At 34.7% G+C, this 17,041-nt stretch overlaps 1 protein-coding gene across 1 annotated transcript; it reads right to left on the minus strand.

Annotated features, from left to right (window-relative positions):
- Positions 1 to 207: 207 nt before the first annotated feature.
- Zir (Zizimin-related) lies at positions 208 to 16,988 on the minus strand. Its single transcript, XM_065350146.1, has 38 exons — positions 16,600 to 16,988; positions 16,168 to 16,267; positions 15,913 to 16,085; positions 15,622 to 15,835; positions 15,369 to 15,548; positions 15,173 to 15,294; positions 14,808 to 15,087; positions 11,419 to 11,584; positions 11,150 to 11,340; positions 10,743 to 10,926; positions 7,850 to 7,975; positions 7,359 to 7,497; positions 7,132 to 7,273; positions 6,871 to 7,059; positions 6,678 to 6,784; positions 6,436 to 6,607; positions 6,244 to 6,365; positions 5,951 to 6,163; positions 5,707 to 5,875; positions 5,474 to 5,632; positions 5,127 to 5,383; positions 4,862 to 5,043; positions 4,648 to 4,784; positions 4,389 to 4,565; positions 3,774 to 3,900; positions 3,518 to 3,687; positions 3,310 to 3,444; positions 3,075 to 3,227; positions 2,841 to 2,999; positions 2,588 to 2,764; positions 2,231 to 2,491; positions 2,061 to 2,155; positions 1,804 to 1,975; positions 1,541 to 1,721; positions 1,298 to 1,443; positions 1,071 to 1,197; positions 865 to 991; positions 208 to 783 (listed from the first exon to the last, which is right to left on the minus strand). Exons 1-38 carry the CDS (start codon positions 16,638 to 16,640, stop codon positions 624 to 626), a joined length of 6,132 nt encoding a protein of 2,043 aa, XP_065206218.1. The 5' UTR covers positions 16,641 to 16,988; the 3' UTR covers positions 208 to 623.
- Positions 16,989 to 17,041: the final 53 nt, after the last annotated feature.

A 17,041-nucleotide genomic window follows, 5' to 3' on the forward strand; every position in this document is an offset into this window, starting at 1 on the left:
AAGAGAAATCGATAAAAATTATTGAAATATTTTCTCACAATTTGTCGGCTACTGCTTGGAAATCTCCGAATCAGTTTTCGAACTTGACGATCAAACAACTGCAGCAACTATGCACTATTAATTTTTAAAAATCTGAGTGAAAAAAAATCGCCTCAGTTGAGTAGAAAGAATCAATAAAGATATGAATTAAAAACTACAAAAAGAAAGTCAACTTCCCACATATCGATGATTTATTGGCACTAGACAAAATTGTAAAATCACATATCCAATTATACATTATTATAAAAAGGACACGTAAAACGTAGAGAGCTGGCACAAAAAAATATCAGAAAAGACAAACTGAAAAAATTGTAAAAAGCATCAGTAAAAAATTCTTCACACTAGCGCACTACAGTCTTTGGTTAAAACTTGTAAAAATCGTTAAAATTATCTTAAAAATTAAAAACATGGTAAATGTTTATTGTTCGTTGAAAATAAATTAAATAAAAATTACATACAGACAAAAAATAAGATTCAAAATGAAAAATGAAAAAATGAAATAAAACATCAAATTTAAGCGTATCGAACACAGTACTAATTACCTAAATTTCAATCATCTAGCTTCGTGTCAGCGAGATTGATTTTCAGCTTTTCAGACATTTCAAAGTATTATCCGTTCTTTTGATTGTAATAAGTGGCGTGAGTTTATCGGTAAAACGGTGATAATTACGTTCTAATTCGCGTTGATAATCACGTTGATCGGGTCCTATGAGATTTTTATTCTTGCGTAATGCGTCCGAGCATCTGTAATCAAGACAGGTAAAAAGAACCCCGTTAGTTTTAATGATTTTTACGCAGCTCATCAATTTGTAGAAAATGACTTACTTTTTGGAGAAATCCTTGAAACAAAGTCTTAATTTATTTTGTAATTTAGTAGGTTCATGATTTTCGTCTAACAAAGGGGTTAAAAATACAGTCGCCATCTCCATTGGACCTTGATTGACAGTGGTTCCTTTAAAAACAGTACGTTCGTTAGAAATCTTTTTCGCTCTTCAAGAACTATTTTCAATATTTGATATAAGAAGACTAACCAATACATCCTTGGAGGACCATTTGTAATATTTTCGTATCAGGTGGATCTTGCTGAATGGAATGAGCCAGTTCAGCAGTTTTCTTTTGGATGTCCTCGATGGCCACTTCGATAGGCGTCAATACAATCTACAAGTATTATTCAGAAATATGCGAATAATTAAACCTGGGATTAGATACCTACATTTAGGTCGGTTTTTTCGTAAGAAAATTATCAACATTAAAATACCTGTTTCCTATCGACTACTTGGATTCTGGTCTTCACATAAGGAAAATGATTAGCAACAGTCAAAGTAGTTTTACGTTTCCATTGCTCATGCAGATCACCATGAGGCTTCCCATTCGATGTGAAAGGGGTTGCATATACAAATCGTTCTGAAAATATAATTTAAATATTATAAGTGCTTTGAGTAAAATATACAGCCATCAAATACGAGTAATATAGTAAAATATGACGATAAAAAACACATACTCAGGTTAAAATTCCTTTCGAAGTACGTTTTACGATGGCGTTCTTCGTAAGTTTCGAAATAAGGCTCTACGTAGGTAATTTGTATGTAGGCTTTGTCTGGGTCTAGAGTATTTGGGTCGACATGGTTGGAATCTTTGATAATATTCACGACATCTGGTCCGAATCGTTCGGAATAAAAACTCTGTAACGTAAACAATAACCATGCAATTCAGAAATCGATTCAAATTCAAATCATATTTTCCAAAATTTATTCGTCAACATACTTGAAGCCGACTGAATATTTCTGATAATTTTGTAAGAGTGGGTTCTTTATAAATGAATTCTTCGCCATTCAAGTCACCGAATTTTGTGCCATAGAATCCAACTCGGAAGTACGTTCCAAAAATACGTTTCCCTTGTAATTGTTCCAATCTGGTATATGCTTCGTTCAATTTACTGCAAAAATAAGTTGAAAGTTGACAAATTAATTTTCAAAAAAAAAATATCTCATTAATAATCCGCATCAGAACTAAAAACTCACCTATAAATATTGGCTAATTTTTTATAATCGTGATTTTTCTCAATAATCGGTATCATTACTTTGTATACTTCGCTCATAGCTTCATACATTCCAGCCTAAAAATTGAAGAAAAAAAAATTGAAATCATTTTCAAACATGAACACTATCTGCAACTCTCCAGCTTCACGTACCAATTGAAAAGAACTGGCTGCGTGTTCTAATAACCCTATTAATCCATTTTCCGTGAAATCTTTGCCTAAACAAAACCCTTCTTCTTCTGGCCTAAGCACGTCGTCGGATACAGCACATTCTTCTAGTATATTCAACGTTACTTTTTCAAAACTGGCAGCTCCCAATGGAAGATGCTGTTGATCCTCGAGCATTTGCAAATATTCCGAAACCAGCGCTGCGCTATGCACTAGACACATTCCAGCTTCTGTATGATTATTATGCTATTGAAATAAAAACAGACGTGTTTTGTTAATAAGAGTTGGTTCCTCAAAAATTGTTATTTTTTCAATATTTATGTACTATGAGAAAGACCATACTTCCATATGTTTTTGAGCCATGTTGGCTAACCAGGTGACTCTCAAATCGGGCGAATTTTGGTATCCTTTTGCGATTCTGTACATAAGATCTAGTAACATTTCGGGATCCTCTTGGAATTCCTTCATTTTGACCGTATCTGATAATATCATGTGCAAATTGAATACCAAATCTTTCACCTAGAGGAAAAATATTCAATTATTACACTGGAACATTTTATAATTAATTCTGTAATAAGCGGGTATTTTTTGGTACCTGTTCCGGGAACGTGGTATCTTGTAATTCTTTATCCTCGTCCGAATACATTAAAATAGTTTTCAGCGATCTTCGCAAAGCCACCTCGTTAAAAGTATGACTAGTGCCGACGAGTGAACTCAACGACATCGTGACTTGCATTTTAACTCTCGTGAAATTCTGTAACCGAAATGAAATAATTTCAATACTATTTCACGTCATAAATTCATCAAACCTAACAAAATTTCAACTAACGTTTCCTATTTCGAAATTCTGCCTCATCAGCATATACAAGGAAGCCGCAGCTTGAGACCGAATATTTCCTAAATTCGAACAACAGTGCTTCAATAGAAGTAGGCATAAATCAGCGCATTGTTCGGTATCTTCGTCGAATAATAAATTTGGAAACTGAAAAATGAACAAAAGCAAACTTTAGCGAAAATACATATTCCTTGGAAATGGTGTAATTTCCAACCCGAGACTACTTTACCTTATACACAAAGGATCTTTGAACCGCGAACATACTTTGCAGAACACAAGTGCTTTGATTTCTCGACAAAGCGTGTAGCAAAACTTTCAGTACGCTTTCTAAGATACTGTGTAAATGATCACATTGAGTAGCCACCTAAAAAATATACAGAAATGATCAATCGTTCTTTCCTTAATCTGATCCGGATTAATTTTATTTGGCTATTTACCTGTACGATCTGTTCCAAAGTATCTAAAACGATGAAACTAACTTCAGTGGCCAGGTTGCCTTCAACTTGGCAATCATTTTCATGTTCGGGTTTAGGTTTATCTGTAGCTTCTGAATTGGGACGGTATAAGACGTGATCTTTACGCCATCTATAACGATCACCGGGACCACCTAAAACAAAATTATAAAATTAAAAATCTCGATCGAATTTATCGTCTTGTGAATTTCCCTGCACGATTAATACGTTTATTAATTACCTTTTTTTCTCATCATTAGTTCAGAACGAGCAGAACCTTGACCTAATATCACATCTTCCAGTCTTGATTTGATATCCATTGTTTTATTGAACGTTTGTTGACTAGCACTTTTCATGATTTTACGTCCCTACAGATAAAAAAACAATTTAAATTTATTACATGGATTAATTACCAAAGAACCTTTACCAAAATGTCATTTCCGATCGAGCAGAAATCAAGCTAAAAATGTGTGTCATTCGTGCCTAAAAATCCAATTTCAAGCAGCTCGAGTTGATTTTTCAATTTTTGGAGATTTCCTGAAAAAGATGGAAACAGCCTATTGCCTCGTATTTTGATTTTACTGAGTACAATACATCTTGTGATGAAAATCTGAGTCAACCCCCTCCCCCTCCCCAATCGATTTTTGAACTAATCTGGAGCCTCCGGAAAAAGTCAACGTGTCATTTCTACTATCATCAAAAATTCGTCAAAAATCATAAAATCAACTTCAGCAGCTTAAAATTTGGTTTTGAGGCGTAGATGACATGCTTTTTTGGTAACCTAAATTTCAGTTCGATCGAAGTTGACGATCTGTTGATGTGAAATTTCTTTGAAAAATCTTACAACGCTACTTACTCTATACTCGAAACATGATATGCAAATATTCAACATCTCCAACATCTGGAGCAGTCTTTGGGTAGACCATTCAGTCCACCACTTCCTGAGCATCTCTTTAGCCATATTTTTTATAACCCATAGGAAACAAATCAGCAAATTCTGTGTTGTTTCGTTGCTTAATGTACATTTTCGAGGCTGTAATAAAGTGCACAAAATTATTATTAATTTATTTATTCGAAGGTTTATCTTTCAGTACAGCCCAACGAAATAAACTTACTTGTTGTGCGAATCTGTAAGCATCGCTAGAGCTGTGTTTGATACCAAACATAGACGTTCCAGCTATGGCCATCGCAATCGACTGATGTATGCCATTTGTTTGCTCACATTCAGTACTTTGATTAAGTAAAGATCGACCTGAAACCAAAACGAATTAGCCAATAATGAAAACACAACTACATAGAAAAATGCGTAATGGAGCAGACGATATTTACTTTTTAAATCATTATTCCAAGAATAAAGTTGAGGTAACATATCCATCACAATTAACAACAATGGTAAATAAAGGGCAGCAACTCGAGCTTTTGATTCAGGTTCAGCGTATCGGACATCCGAATCGTGGGACGTCATTAAATTTCTAATTATATTCACTACTTTGCTATGTAACACCGGTATCCTGTTTTTAAAAATATTAACAAAATTATTACACTTCGTTTTTGGAAAAAAAAAATTCCAATATGTATTTGACAACACACTCACTGCATGTCCAGGATAGTGGCTAAATCGCTAAATATTAGCCCTACGAAGTAATGGTGCTGTCTAAACTCCGGAGACAATTCGGCGTACAGTTTTTTATCCTTGGTCGTTAAAAACGACATAAACGATGATTGACTAGTTGTCGATGATACCGAAGGAGATGGCGAGGTAGATGTTGAGCTTGACATGAAAGGCGTGCCGTAAGGTAGATTTAAAGCGACAAAATGTTCGTGGCTGAATATAATTCTCAAGAAATCCAACTGCAATGCACAAAAAAATCACGCGATTAAATAAAGGACAGGAATTCTCACTAAAAGATGAATAAATTTTAATTTTCGATGAGTACGTACCTTGAGACTGTATAAAGTGTGAGCGTCAGGTAACGATGATATTTTGGTCGACATATGCTTATAGTATGTTTTGATCAACATGAACACAAAACCGCGATCCGCTATGGATAATAAATCGAAGAGAAAAAACGCCAAACTGCAGTTCATGCTTTGGATTAACTGAAATTTCAAAAATAATTAATTCCAACACTCAGATTCTCTATTCATGTGATACTCTCGAACTTGAAACGTACCTTGATATCTTTACTGTATCCAGAAATGATATCCGAAGTAAAAGTAGTGACTAGAGTAGAAATATCATCCAAAAATTGCTCGGAGAACCGGTGTTTACGAGAAGAATCCAAACCACATACTGATGCCATGTACTCGACCATACTTTTGATCATCAAATCGAAGAAAAACCTATCCACAAAAAATTACAACATAAAAATTCCATCATTTTTTCAATCAACTGGTTCAAAAACTCGACCACTTTACCATGAATTCGTGACCGCGTATTCGCGAGCCGTTCCACTTGTAACTACCCATTGCAGAGCAATCTCTTCGTGAAGTAATTTAGCAGCATCTGAACGAGATACGTTGAAACCACCGTTGAGGATTCCACTCGGTTTGATTTTACGGACGAAGTTTTTCTTCGTATACATATCGATTTCACCGTCAACTTCACTCCTATGAATAGAGTTCGCTTTCCTATACGAAACAAATAGCATTTTGTATTAATTTTCAGTCCAAATTACGTTATGGAGATATCTCATGAGGGATTCTGGTACCTTAATGGGCTATCCAAAGAGCACGATTTCGATACCAGGTTAGGTATACAACATTGGTACGCTGTATATGTGGTCAAAAGGCTATGCCATCCGGCCGTCTCCTGCTCACTTTCGGGCAACCCCTGAAAAATTGAAAAAAATTTAAATTTTCGATCCAATCACGTTTTTGGAAGCAATGGAGACTTAATTTACCGTATTTATAAGCTTCACTATAACAGCGATTGTTTCAAAAACAGCTTGTCCGATATTGAAAACGCAATTATTTAAAATAGGTGGTTTTACTAGCAACGTTAATAATTTATCTAGCACTAACGGTAAGAATTTCACTAAAGGTTCCAGTTTAGCTTGACTAATGTTTAAAATTCTGGAAAAATAAAATACACATTATTAACCAGTCGTTAGCTTAATAAATTAATCAATTCACAATATATTACCTATTTTTGAATTCATTCTCAATATTCGTATCGTTGACTAGGCGGGCAGGTATCGAGCCATGCTCAAGCATACTATCGTATACAAAAAATTGGTCCAAAGAAGGGTCCTATAAACCAACAACAATCCCATATTAAAATTTTCAATTCATCTCGAAACAAGTTTCAAAAAATGAAATTAATTGTCGATCATTACCCCAGTATGAACAGAAGAAACGCTCTCCACACACACGCTAAATAAACTCTTATGATTATCCACCCATTTAATGCCAGGCAACAATACATCGGGTGAAATATACGAGTAATTTGACGGAGGATACTCAACGGTAACCGGAAGACAAAACTCGCCAGTTTGCAGACGATGATCTTTCAACAATGGTAACCACTGTAAAAACACCACAAAAATTATGATCTCATGATGCAGGAAGATTTTAGCTGAAAATCCCGATTAACTCACCGTATATCCGACTGGAGTCTCGACGCAATTATTCTCTACCTTTTTCTGGCAACTCACATGGTAGAAGGTGAAGAATAAATGATGCTGATCGCTTAGATTCGCCGGTAATTGAACTTTAAACTCGTCTTGGAAACAAGGACACCTAAAGAAAAATTAATTACATATTTCGCACATATGAGCTCGCATATGTATCATCGCTCGAGGTCATCTTTATTAAGTATTTGTACCTATTATGATAATTCACAGCAGCGTATACTTCCGAAGTGAACTGAGGACACGATGATTTCCCATATATTACGTCTAAAATTCGTTGTCTATCTTCACCGAAAAGTACTTCCATTTTCACGGCGATATTTCGAGCTGAGCCTGAAAAAATTGAACAGTTTTTGAAAAAATATCCCAATATGAATTTATCAGAAAATACGTTACATAAATTATTAAAAATTTAATGAAAATAAATATTATGATCTCTCAACCTCGACGTGTTCCTGATTTTCAGATTTTTTGTAGTTTTTTTTTTTTTTTTGGTATTATTTCTAGAATCCTTCCACCTCACTTCATTAAAATATCAAAATAATGTACGAGGAGACCTTTTCTCTTTCATTTCAACATGATAAATAGAGGGCTTTTTCTCTGCATTTTTTTTTTTTTTTTTAAACGACCTCAAAATACATTTATAAATAAATCATTCGTTAATAAAAGAAATCGTGATTCTTACCAGCTCTTCCAGTGAAATTCAGTTCCTTTGGATAGACGTACAACAAATTTCTGTACAAATAATGAGGAATATATACCTCCTTAGAGGGAAATTCCAGTACTTCTTTGATAATTTTATTTTTTTCATCTGAAAAAAAAAACAAAAAACAATGCAAAATGATAGAAATATTAAAAATTAAATGCTAAATCTGTAACAAATGAAAAAAAAATGAAAAATTGAAAGATTGAAAGAATAACTTTTTTGTACCTTTTTAGAATTAGAATGTTTCAATGTTTTGAGGCTGGAGGCTGATTGGGAAGGGAGGAAGGTCAACATTATTTATTAAAAACAGCATTTTTTCAGGTCAAAATTTTTTTAATTAAAAAAAAATGGAAAAAATGGAATAGAGCAAGACTATGAATAAGAAATTTTTTCAAATGTTTCAATTAGAAGCAGAAGAGAGAGAGAGAGAGAGAGAGAGAGAGAGAGAAATGTTACAATATGTTCAAATAAAAATTTTTTCATTTTCAAAAAAAAAAAAGAAACAGAAAAATGACAACAAAAATATTCTAAGTTCTGAACATAACTTTTTACTTTTTATTGCAATTTCAACAAAATAGCAGATGTTTCGAAATTCAGACAAAAATTATTTCTAGCAATTTTTGCAAAAATCATCGCACTTTTGACAAAAAAACAAGACATTTCGCAAATTTGTCAGAAAAGCAGGACTAAAACTGAGAGAAAATAGCAGGACTGATAGACACTCTGGAAAAATTCGGCCGTTTTTAGGCACTGTGAGATGGCGAGGCTTTCAGAGGGATTGAAAAGAAAGAGGTGAGGTAATATTTGAGCTCATCGACATCGAATGAATAATTATTACAAAGAATATCCTAATTTATTCTAAAATTTTTCAAATTTTGATCAAAATTGGCGGCTATTGTGCCTCTGAAGGGCGTTGAAACCAAATTTTAAAAATTATTTTGCAACCAAAAGCATAAAAAAGTGCTTTGAGTGGAATTTTTACAAATTTCTAAATAGTAGCTTTCAACTTTCGCAAGTACATCATGAGAAGTAGAACTTTTGCACTGAAAATTAGTTCTAAAAATGTCAACTTCAAAGCTTCAAAAAATAAGAACCAAAGATAGGTAACAAATTTTATCATTGGCACGCAGAAAATATGCAGCTTTTTTTTACTTTCCATCTTAATCGCTGATTCAACCGCTTCCCCTCCTTCGCCTTCGACCCCTACACCCATTCGTACTTGATATTCAAATTCAAGTATTGTTTGCTTTCAAGTCTGAGTCATTATTTAACTCAAGTATTTCAAAGTTTGGCAAAGCTTGGCGAAAAATTATAGAGGATTGAGTGACCTCGAAAAAAAATATAGTCAAAGTTCAAAATACAGTATCATAATTCTAATTGAAAATAATTTGTTCGATGTTTCATTCAAAATCGTACAGTAAATTTAAGGATAAATTTTTCACAAAATTTATTTGGAAAAAATATGCGAATGAATCGAAATTTTTCCTGATAAGTAATTATACTGGTAAAATGAGCGATATTTTATAAAATTCTGATTATCATTGAAAAATTTCTCGATCGTCAGTTCCACGAAATCAAGATTCATATCACATTTTTTACACGTGTTCCAAACATCCTACATTCGACTCGGGTGTTTTTCAGCAAAATGTAATTCTGATTCACACAATTTTCCAAATTAGGTTACATCCTGATTCTAAAAATTATCGCTATTTTCAATCTGAAAAAACTGCTACCTACGTGCCTTCGAACCTTCGAATGAAAAAAAAATCATTCGATGAATTCAACCTCTCGCATACGTAGCTCACCATTTGAACTTCACACGTACCTATAAAAAATTCAGCATATGGACGTAATAGGGCTAATTTTGATTCAAAGAGAAGTCACTCATTTGAAAAAATGTTAACAGATGGACGTAATGGGTCTAATTTTATACATTAAGTTTATCATAAAAGGAAGAGAGGTTCGATAAGCGCAATTACTACGTTGTTGCACGATTACCAAATCGTTTATAAATGTAGTTGAACGGATGAAAGAGAGAAAAAATTGCGAACTTGATAATACTACAGCGAGAAAAACTAGAAACGAATGAATATGTGCGCGAAGTTCATCTCAATACCATCACAGTTCAGCGTTCATTGGGCAAAAAATAAATATTTTGGCAGCAATACTCACACATGTTTATAAGATTATAACCCCTCTTTCTCTCTGGCCACCTTTGAAAAAACTTATAAAACAACATCCAGTACAACATTTTAACTTATCCCTTCTTCCCAGCTGCCTCAGCTGCGATAAAGAAATCACTTCATCTAACTCGTAGTACAAATTTCATACCCCCTGCGTAATCACAGCACGTGCACGCGACTCCTCGAACGCTTTTAATTGGTTTATATGCAAACAATTGGCAAGGCTGCGTAAACTTTAACATTGACCGTTATCGATTCAAGTAGCAAAGAAACAGGAAAAAAAAATACAAATAGGAGACGACGCGAACGTTTGAAAAATTAGAGCATAACACCTACGTAGATTTCGACGTTGCCCAATCACCTCGGTGGTAAACATTGGCACATGAAAATGTTAACGCCGCCGTTTGTAAGCCTCTCTCGACTCGTCGACAAATTCAAATTAGTATGTCAGTCACGTCTAAATAATCGACATACACAAACAGAAGGATGAAGCAGAAGTGAAAAACCATACGAACATTCTTTACCGCTCAGTACGGTCATAAATTACTAATTAACATTCCGATCGCGTGATTTTTTATATGCATTCGGAGCCCTTTAAAAATAGTCAGGTAGGTAGGTATTTTCACGATTAATCTACGAGCTCGAGCTCTGTCTGGTCGTCGGTTGACTGCATAAAATATGAGCTATACCTGTATATGGCATCAGAGGTTCTAATTCGGGAGTCAAACAGTTAGCCTTTAGTTCTTCCGGACACGGCGATATGTCTAATTGCAATAAACCTGATATGCTTTTAAATTTCTTCAAATACGAATTCGTTCGTTTAAAATCTTGCAAAAATTTGTACAAATCTTCATCGTGTAAACGATCCGATTCCTGTGAAAAATACAAGTCGTTCATTGATTCGTTCGTCGTCGAAAGGTCAATAGGGTAAAATGTGTAACAAGCGTAACACAACAGCGTAATAATAATACATGTATAATAAATTATAAGGTCAATAAAATTAGATTAGGTACGCGTTTAGAAAAGAAAAGTGGCTCGCGTATGTGGCAAATTTTCATACCTACACAGTAAGGTAGGTACCTAGTCGAAGACTTACTTGTTTGAAGAAATGCGATATTTTCAACGTAACTGGACTAAATGTATCGAAATTCGAGGTTAGGTCGTCCGAAGACCAACTACTGCGTTTATCAGATGTACTCTTCCTTTCTAACGAACCTCTTCTAGTTAATCCAATTTCGGTGGCTTTTTTACGTAATTGCTCTAAATTACTACCGCTGAATTTACGATCTGTGACAAAAAAGAAGAGCAGTTCAAAGGTGATGAAAGGTCGCGTGTTTCCTGTTTAATATTAGGATGATATTTTACCAAGGCTGTTTGAACCAGAGCTTTCTTTATCGTTTGTATCACGTTCTAGGCTATTTTTACCATTGATCACGTTCATCAAGTAGACGGGCGTCCAGCAGAAGGGCATTCGATACTTGCCTAGACGTTCGCAGGACATAAGAGCGTTTGTTTTGATTTTTTCGAGATTCTGAAAAAGAGAATTAAGGAAAAAATTAATGTTTGTAGGAAAAAATGTAATCAAATTTTATGTCATATCTCGAACGATTTTATAAAGTATGTACATGTGTATTTCAAAGAAAATAGAAAGATATTCAGCATTTTGATCGTTCAAAGTTTTAAGCAAACAATTTCTTACGATGACACAAAAATCAAATGGCAAACGTCACTGACCTTTGAAAGTCAAGAATATGTTACAAGTGCATTATTCTAATTTCTAACCACAAATAGGAAAGTCAACGATTTTTGGCCTTCAGTCCTTCTGTCCTCTTATAAAAATAGGTAAAAATTTCAAGCTCTCACACTTATGTACAGTGTCTAAAAAATATCGGGCACCCTGGGGGATGTTTTGTGTTGAACATAAGTTGGCCACATGAAATTGTGTGAATTATTGGTTTGATAACATTTAATGATTCACCACAACAGGCTATCAAATCGTATCGCACTAAAGATACGTTATCCAGATGATAAGTAATAGAACAATTATTCACTATCAACATTCCATGCAAACCAACAAAATGCTTCCACTATCAAATATTTTCCCAAGAAGACCGATTTTTAAAAAAGTTGAAATTCTCTAGACTGGTGAAAATATTTTTCATTTCGAAAAATATTCCATTATTTTACTAAAATCTCTCCAGCAAAAAATCAATTTTTCGGACTTTTGATAGAAACAAAAAAGAGTTCAATAAGCAATGATGCGATCTCTTCATGATTTTATAAAAAATATCTTAAAATTCCAGCGAAAAGCACAGAAATTTTGGCAACTTTATTCCATATCAAGTAGATCTAAAAATGAAGCAAGGCTAATAATTTCACTCCATTTTTGTAGTAAAATAAAAGTTGAAGTATGCATAATTTCTGTTCTAATTCTTCGGAGGGTTGGATACGTATTACGTACTCCGTAATTTTCACGCAATACAATAGTTTATAGGGCCCCTTCCTCTCCCTCCACTGCTCAGTGCTCGCGAACATAATCAAAGTACCAAAAGTTGAAACATTTTTTTTTTGACTAATTCCGCCAACAAAAAAAATGAAAAAATTTGCCTAATATTATTATGAAGCGTCAAAAAGTCATAAGGTATTTTTTGGACTCAAAAGTTTCAAAAAATAGATCAAAAATAATTGTAAAAAAAATTCGATTAGGCAGCTATAACTAGGAAAAATCGACTTCTGTAGTCACAAGTCATGTTTCCTGGAGTTGGGACGCGATTTCGAGTCTGTGCATCCAAAAAGATATTTTTTGGGCCAAAAATTTTCAAAAAAATTGCCTAAAAATGGTTGAAAAATGCGATTGGGCAACTACAACTTTTAGAATTGTTTGAAACTCGACTTTTGGCTAGAAAAGAAGATTCTCAAAATTGTAGCTTCCAAATCGCATTTTTCGACCATTTTTGAACAATTTTTCGAATATTTAGGACCCTGAAAATACTATTTTTTTTATTTTTTATTGGCGGAATTCCTCAAAAATCAAAGTTTTGATAGCTCTGAACCCTCGTGGGACCCGTAGTTTTGAGATTAGGTAGCTACTATAAACTTTGTAGCAAACTTCTCTGAGGGGTCTCTCACTTTTGAAAAAAAATCGGATCAAATTAGTTATTGTACACTTGTAAGGTTTTCTTAGGTCTTGTGAGTTCAAAATATCGACTAATATTTTCGGTCCAACCTCCCTGAGCAACCCCCCCCCTACCCCCGCCATTTCCCCTTACTCGTGATGAAAATAATACCAAAAAAATTAAAATGACGCATGACTTGACGCACGTCATATGTCATTTTTTTGAAGATGCTGAGTAGTGACATGTCGATTTTCACTGATCCAAAATCGCTGAGTTCGAATAACTTTCTATTTTCAGCATTCTAGAGCGACCATTTCATCCAGATCTCAGAACCAAATTTTTAACCACCAAAGTTGATTTTTTGATTTTTGTGAATTTTTGAAAATTGAGAAAAACAGAAAAAAATCTGAAAATCGGTTTATACACCACAATCAACTCTCTCAATTAATTGCCACCATTTTCAAGCCGACCTGGAGCCTTCAGAAAAACTTGGCTTTTCTCCAGCAATTTTAAATCTTTCCAGAAGACGTTGTAATCAACTTCGACAGCTGAAAATTTAATTCTGTCAAAAGTTCGACACTTTGAATCGATTACGTCAGGTTAATCGCAAATCCCAGGTGATGGTAGAAAAGTGTAGGTTTTTTTCTTCACAAAAGTAAATTTTTAATAAAATCCAAAATCGTCAATTTTTACGATAGATTACTCAAAACTTCACCTGCCCCTCACAATCTACCCCCTGAATCGATTGCCATCATTTCCGAGCCGATCTGAAACCTTATACAAAAGTTGACCTTTTCCCAGCAATTTACAATCGTTCCAGAAGGCGTTGTAATTAAATTCTGCAGCTGAAAATTTAATCATGTCAAAAGTTTGATATTTTAAATCGATTCCAGAGGGTGAATTGCAAATTCAAAATTAAGCGTTGAAAAGTGATTTTTTTTACAAGTTGAAGATTTAAAATTTTGAAGAAATTCCAAAATTGTCAATTTTTGCAACAATCCACTCAAAAAATTCACCAAAAATCGAAAAATCAACTTCAACGCCTGAAAATTTGGTTCTGAAGTCTGAGTGACGTGCTCTTTTAATGAGTCAAATTTCAGCTCAATCGGAGTCCGAAACTGAAAAGGGAAGGAGACAGAGCAGCTGGTTGAAATATTGTTGCTTTCAACACAAAATCGATCACCTGGAATTTCTCTTTAAAGGTATGGAGATAATAAGCTCACCATTTTGGTTTTAAGGAGAACAACCCAATTTTGTAATAGTGAGCCAAGAAATGATGAACTCCAAAACATAACTCAAGTCCCAAAATTAAACTGAAGTATTTCATAATCATTGATCAAAAAGTAAATGACGATTAGGTGTTTCGAAAAACACATCAGAAATTTCCCATATGATACTACCACCTTCCCACTCTCAGAAATGCATTTTGAAACGCAGAAAAAATAATAATTCGCAGGAAACCCACTTTAAAAAATGCATGTACTTTATTTCGTTTATCTAAATTGTCAAGGGTCTAAACGCGACGAAGTACATACAACTTGACTAAACTATAACCTCGACACCTTACCCCCTCGGTCTACTTCATCGTACGAGACATTGTCCTACTTAAGCGACATGTAAACAGATAAAAACGCTTACCCTTTCTTCTTTCATGTACGGTTCGATACAATCGTTGATATCACCCTGAAGAACTTTCTCTAGTTTAATAACCAAAAAGAGATCCGGCGAAGGGTAGGTAATATTGAAAATACACCCTTTGCTCTGCGTGCTGGCGTCGACGTAGGGTACATGAGGCGAAATCATAGTTCTAATGTCATCGGAATTCAAATCAAAATAGAAGCTCTCTGATACTTTACGTCGTTCTTTACAATCGTATAACGCAATTGAAGCGAAGATCGGTTCGACTTCGAGCTCTAATCTGTTTCAAAAAAAAAAAATTATTGATAAATAAGCGTTTAAGAAACGTAGATTGGATTTAAACACGATAGAAAGTCATTAATTACTTTAATTGTGAGAATTTCACGAGAATTCGGTGTGTTAAGGATTCAACCGGCATTTCTGGATGGGCTCGTCGTTCGACGAAGTCTTCGATATCACTAGGTGGGTATAGTAACATCAACGCTTCCTGGAATATGAAAACGATTAAATGATGTCCCGAAATCCAAACGTGTGTTTTAGGAAAATCAAAGTGAAACGAACTTGTCGATTTTCTTGTTTTTCATTTTCAACTGTCTCTTGAGGCGATCGTTGAAGTAAATATAATAATAATGGATCGTTCATAGTATTCATTAGATCAAAACTAGCCCAACTGCTTCGATGAGTTTCAGCGGAATTCTGACTAGCTACAGATTTTCTGGCTATGGAAGACGTTTCGCTACCCTATTGAAAGATTTATTTTTAATGAGAATTCTTTCGTGACCATTTTTTGAAAAATAGTTCTAGGCCAACTTACACCTCTCAGGGTGCTATCGTCGTCGGATAAAGTCTGTTCGTTAATATCAAGCTCGAACTCTTGTCTCGGAATGTTTTGCAACAAAATCTCCCTCTCGGTGGGCCTATCACGAAGGGTAGAACTGGTAGAATGATGCCGGTAACAGTACTCGACCACCACCCAATCGTGAGTGTAGCACTCGATGCAGTCTTTGACATGCGGATCGAGTTCGGAGCTGTGGTGCACGAAAATATTACCAGGTTAAAAATAGAACACGCAGTGAGATTGTTTAGAGAATACGGAAATACCTACATAGGTTCTTTAGGTAAAATTGGCCTCTTGGTTCGTAGTTTACGCGGTTCGATGAATACTTGAACATCATTAGGCGGGAAATCGATAATCGATCGAAGAGGGTGTCGATCGATGAGCATTTGATGTTGTTGAATGAAATCTTCATAGTCTAATGGGTCCACAATATCACAAGGCTGTAAGAAGAAATTACGAATGGAATGAATAACGACGAACTTTTCGGAAATGGTTTTCGTATTCGATGGGAATATTTCTCACAGAAATCGAAGCAACCGGCGCCCTTGCTTCGTTCTTATATCCTACCCCTTTAACATTTGTAGTATACGATATTTGCTTTCTAACATCAGCAGCTTGTTGTCTGAAATAAAAACAAATTGTTTTGAACAATCTGCTGGTTAATTTACAGGTGAATATGCATAGGTACAATTGGGAACATCAACAATATTCGAGTGCCAATTGCTGACAATGGAAATAAGATTGATATTAAGTAAACAAGCAATAAAAATAAATCGTCGGTATTTTACAATACGAGAAAAAGTAGCTCGCTTTCGACAACCTATTGTTTACAGATACGAATGTGAGGTTTTGCTAATGAAACAATACGTTACGCCGATAATTACATCGTTTTGAAGCAATACATCTGACGAAATTAAAAATGCAAATCAATCCGTACTATTTCGTATCACTTACGTCGAAAGTTTATGGGCAAAAGCTCGTTGAACAGAAACCATGGTTTCTTCGGTTTTCGTGTATTTTTCTTCTCAAACGATGATTGTCGAATTATATCATTTTTCGTCTGGAAACTCGCCGAACTTTTACCGCACTGATAGTTTGAAAGCGATAGTTAAACACGGCGACAATATTTTACACATGAGCTTCGAAAGTTTCATGCGGTAATGGGTACCGACTCCATCAATTTTTATCGATTATTTGAAATTCATACTCGTCGCAAAACTTATAGAAAAATACGCAAACGCACAACGATATTCTTTCCGCATGGTTTTATTCACAATACACTACAGCTGCACCACACACCTTGAAGCTCGAGCGCGTCAAAGCTTTTTCCTTCCATAAACTCGACCATAAACAATAATACCAAGGTTATCGGGTGATAAGGAAGTTAAAATGGAAG

The sequence above is a fragment of the Planococcus citri genome, chromosome 2 (genome assembly GCF_950023065.1).
Source record: "Planococcus citri chromosome 2, ihPlaCitr1.1, whole genome shotgun sequence".
Classification (NCBI taxonomy): domain Eukaryota; kingdom Metazoa; phylum Arthropoda; class Insecta; order Hemiptera; family Pseudococcidae; genus Planococcus; species Planococcus citri.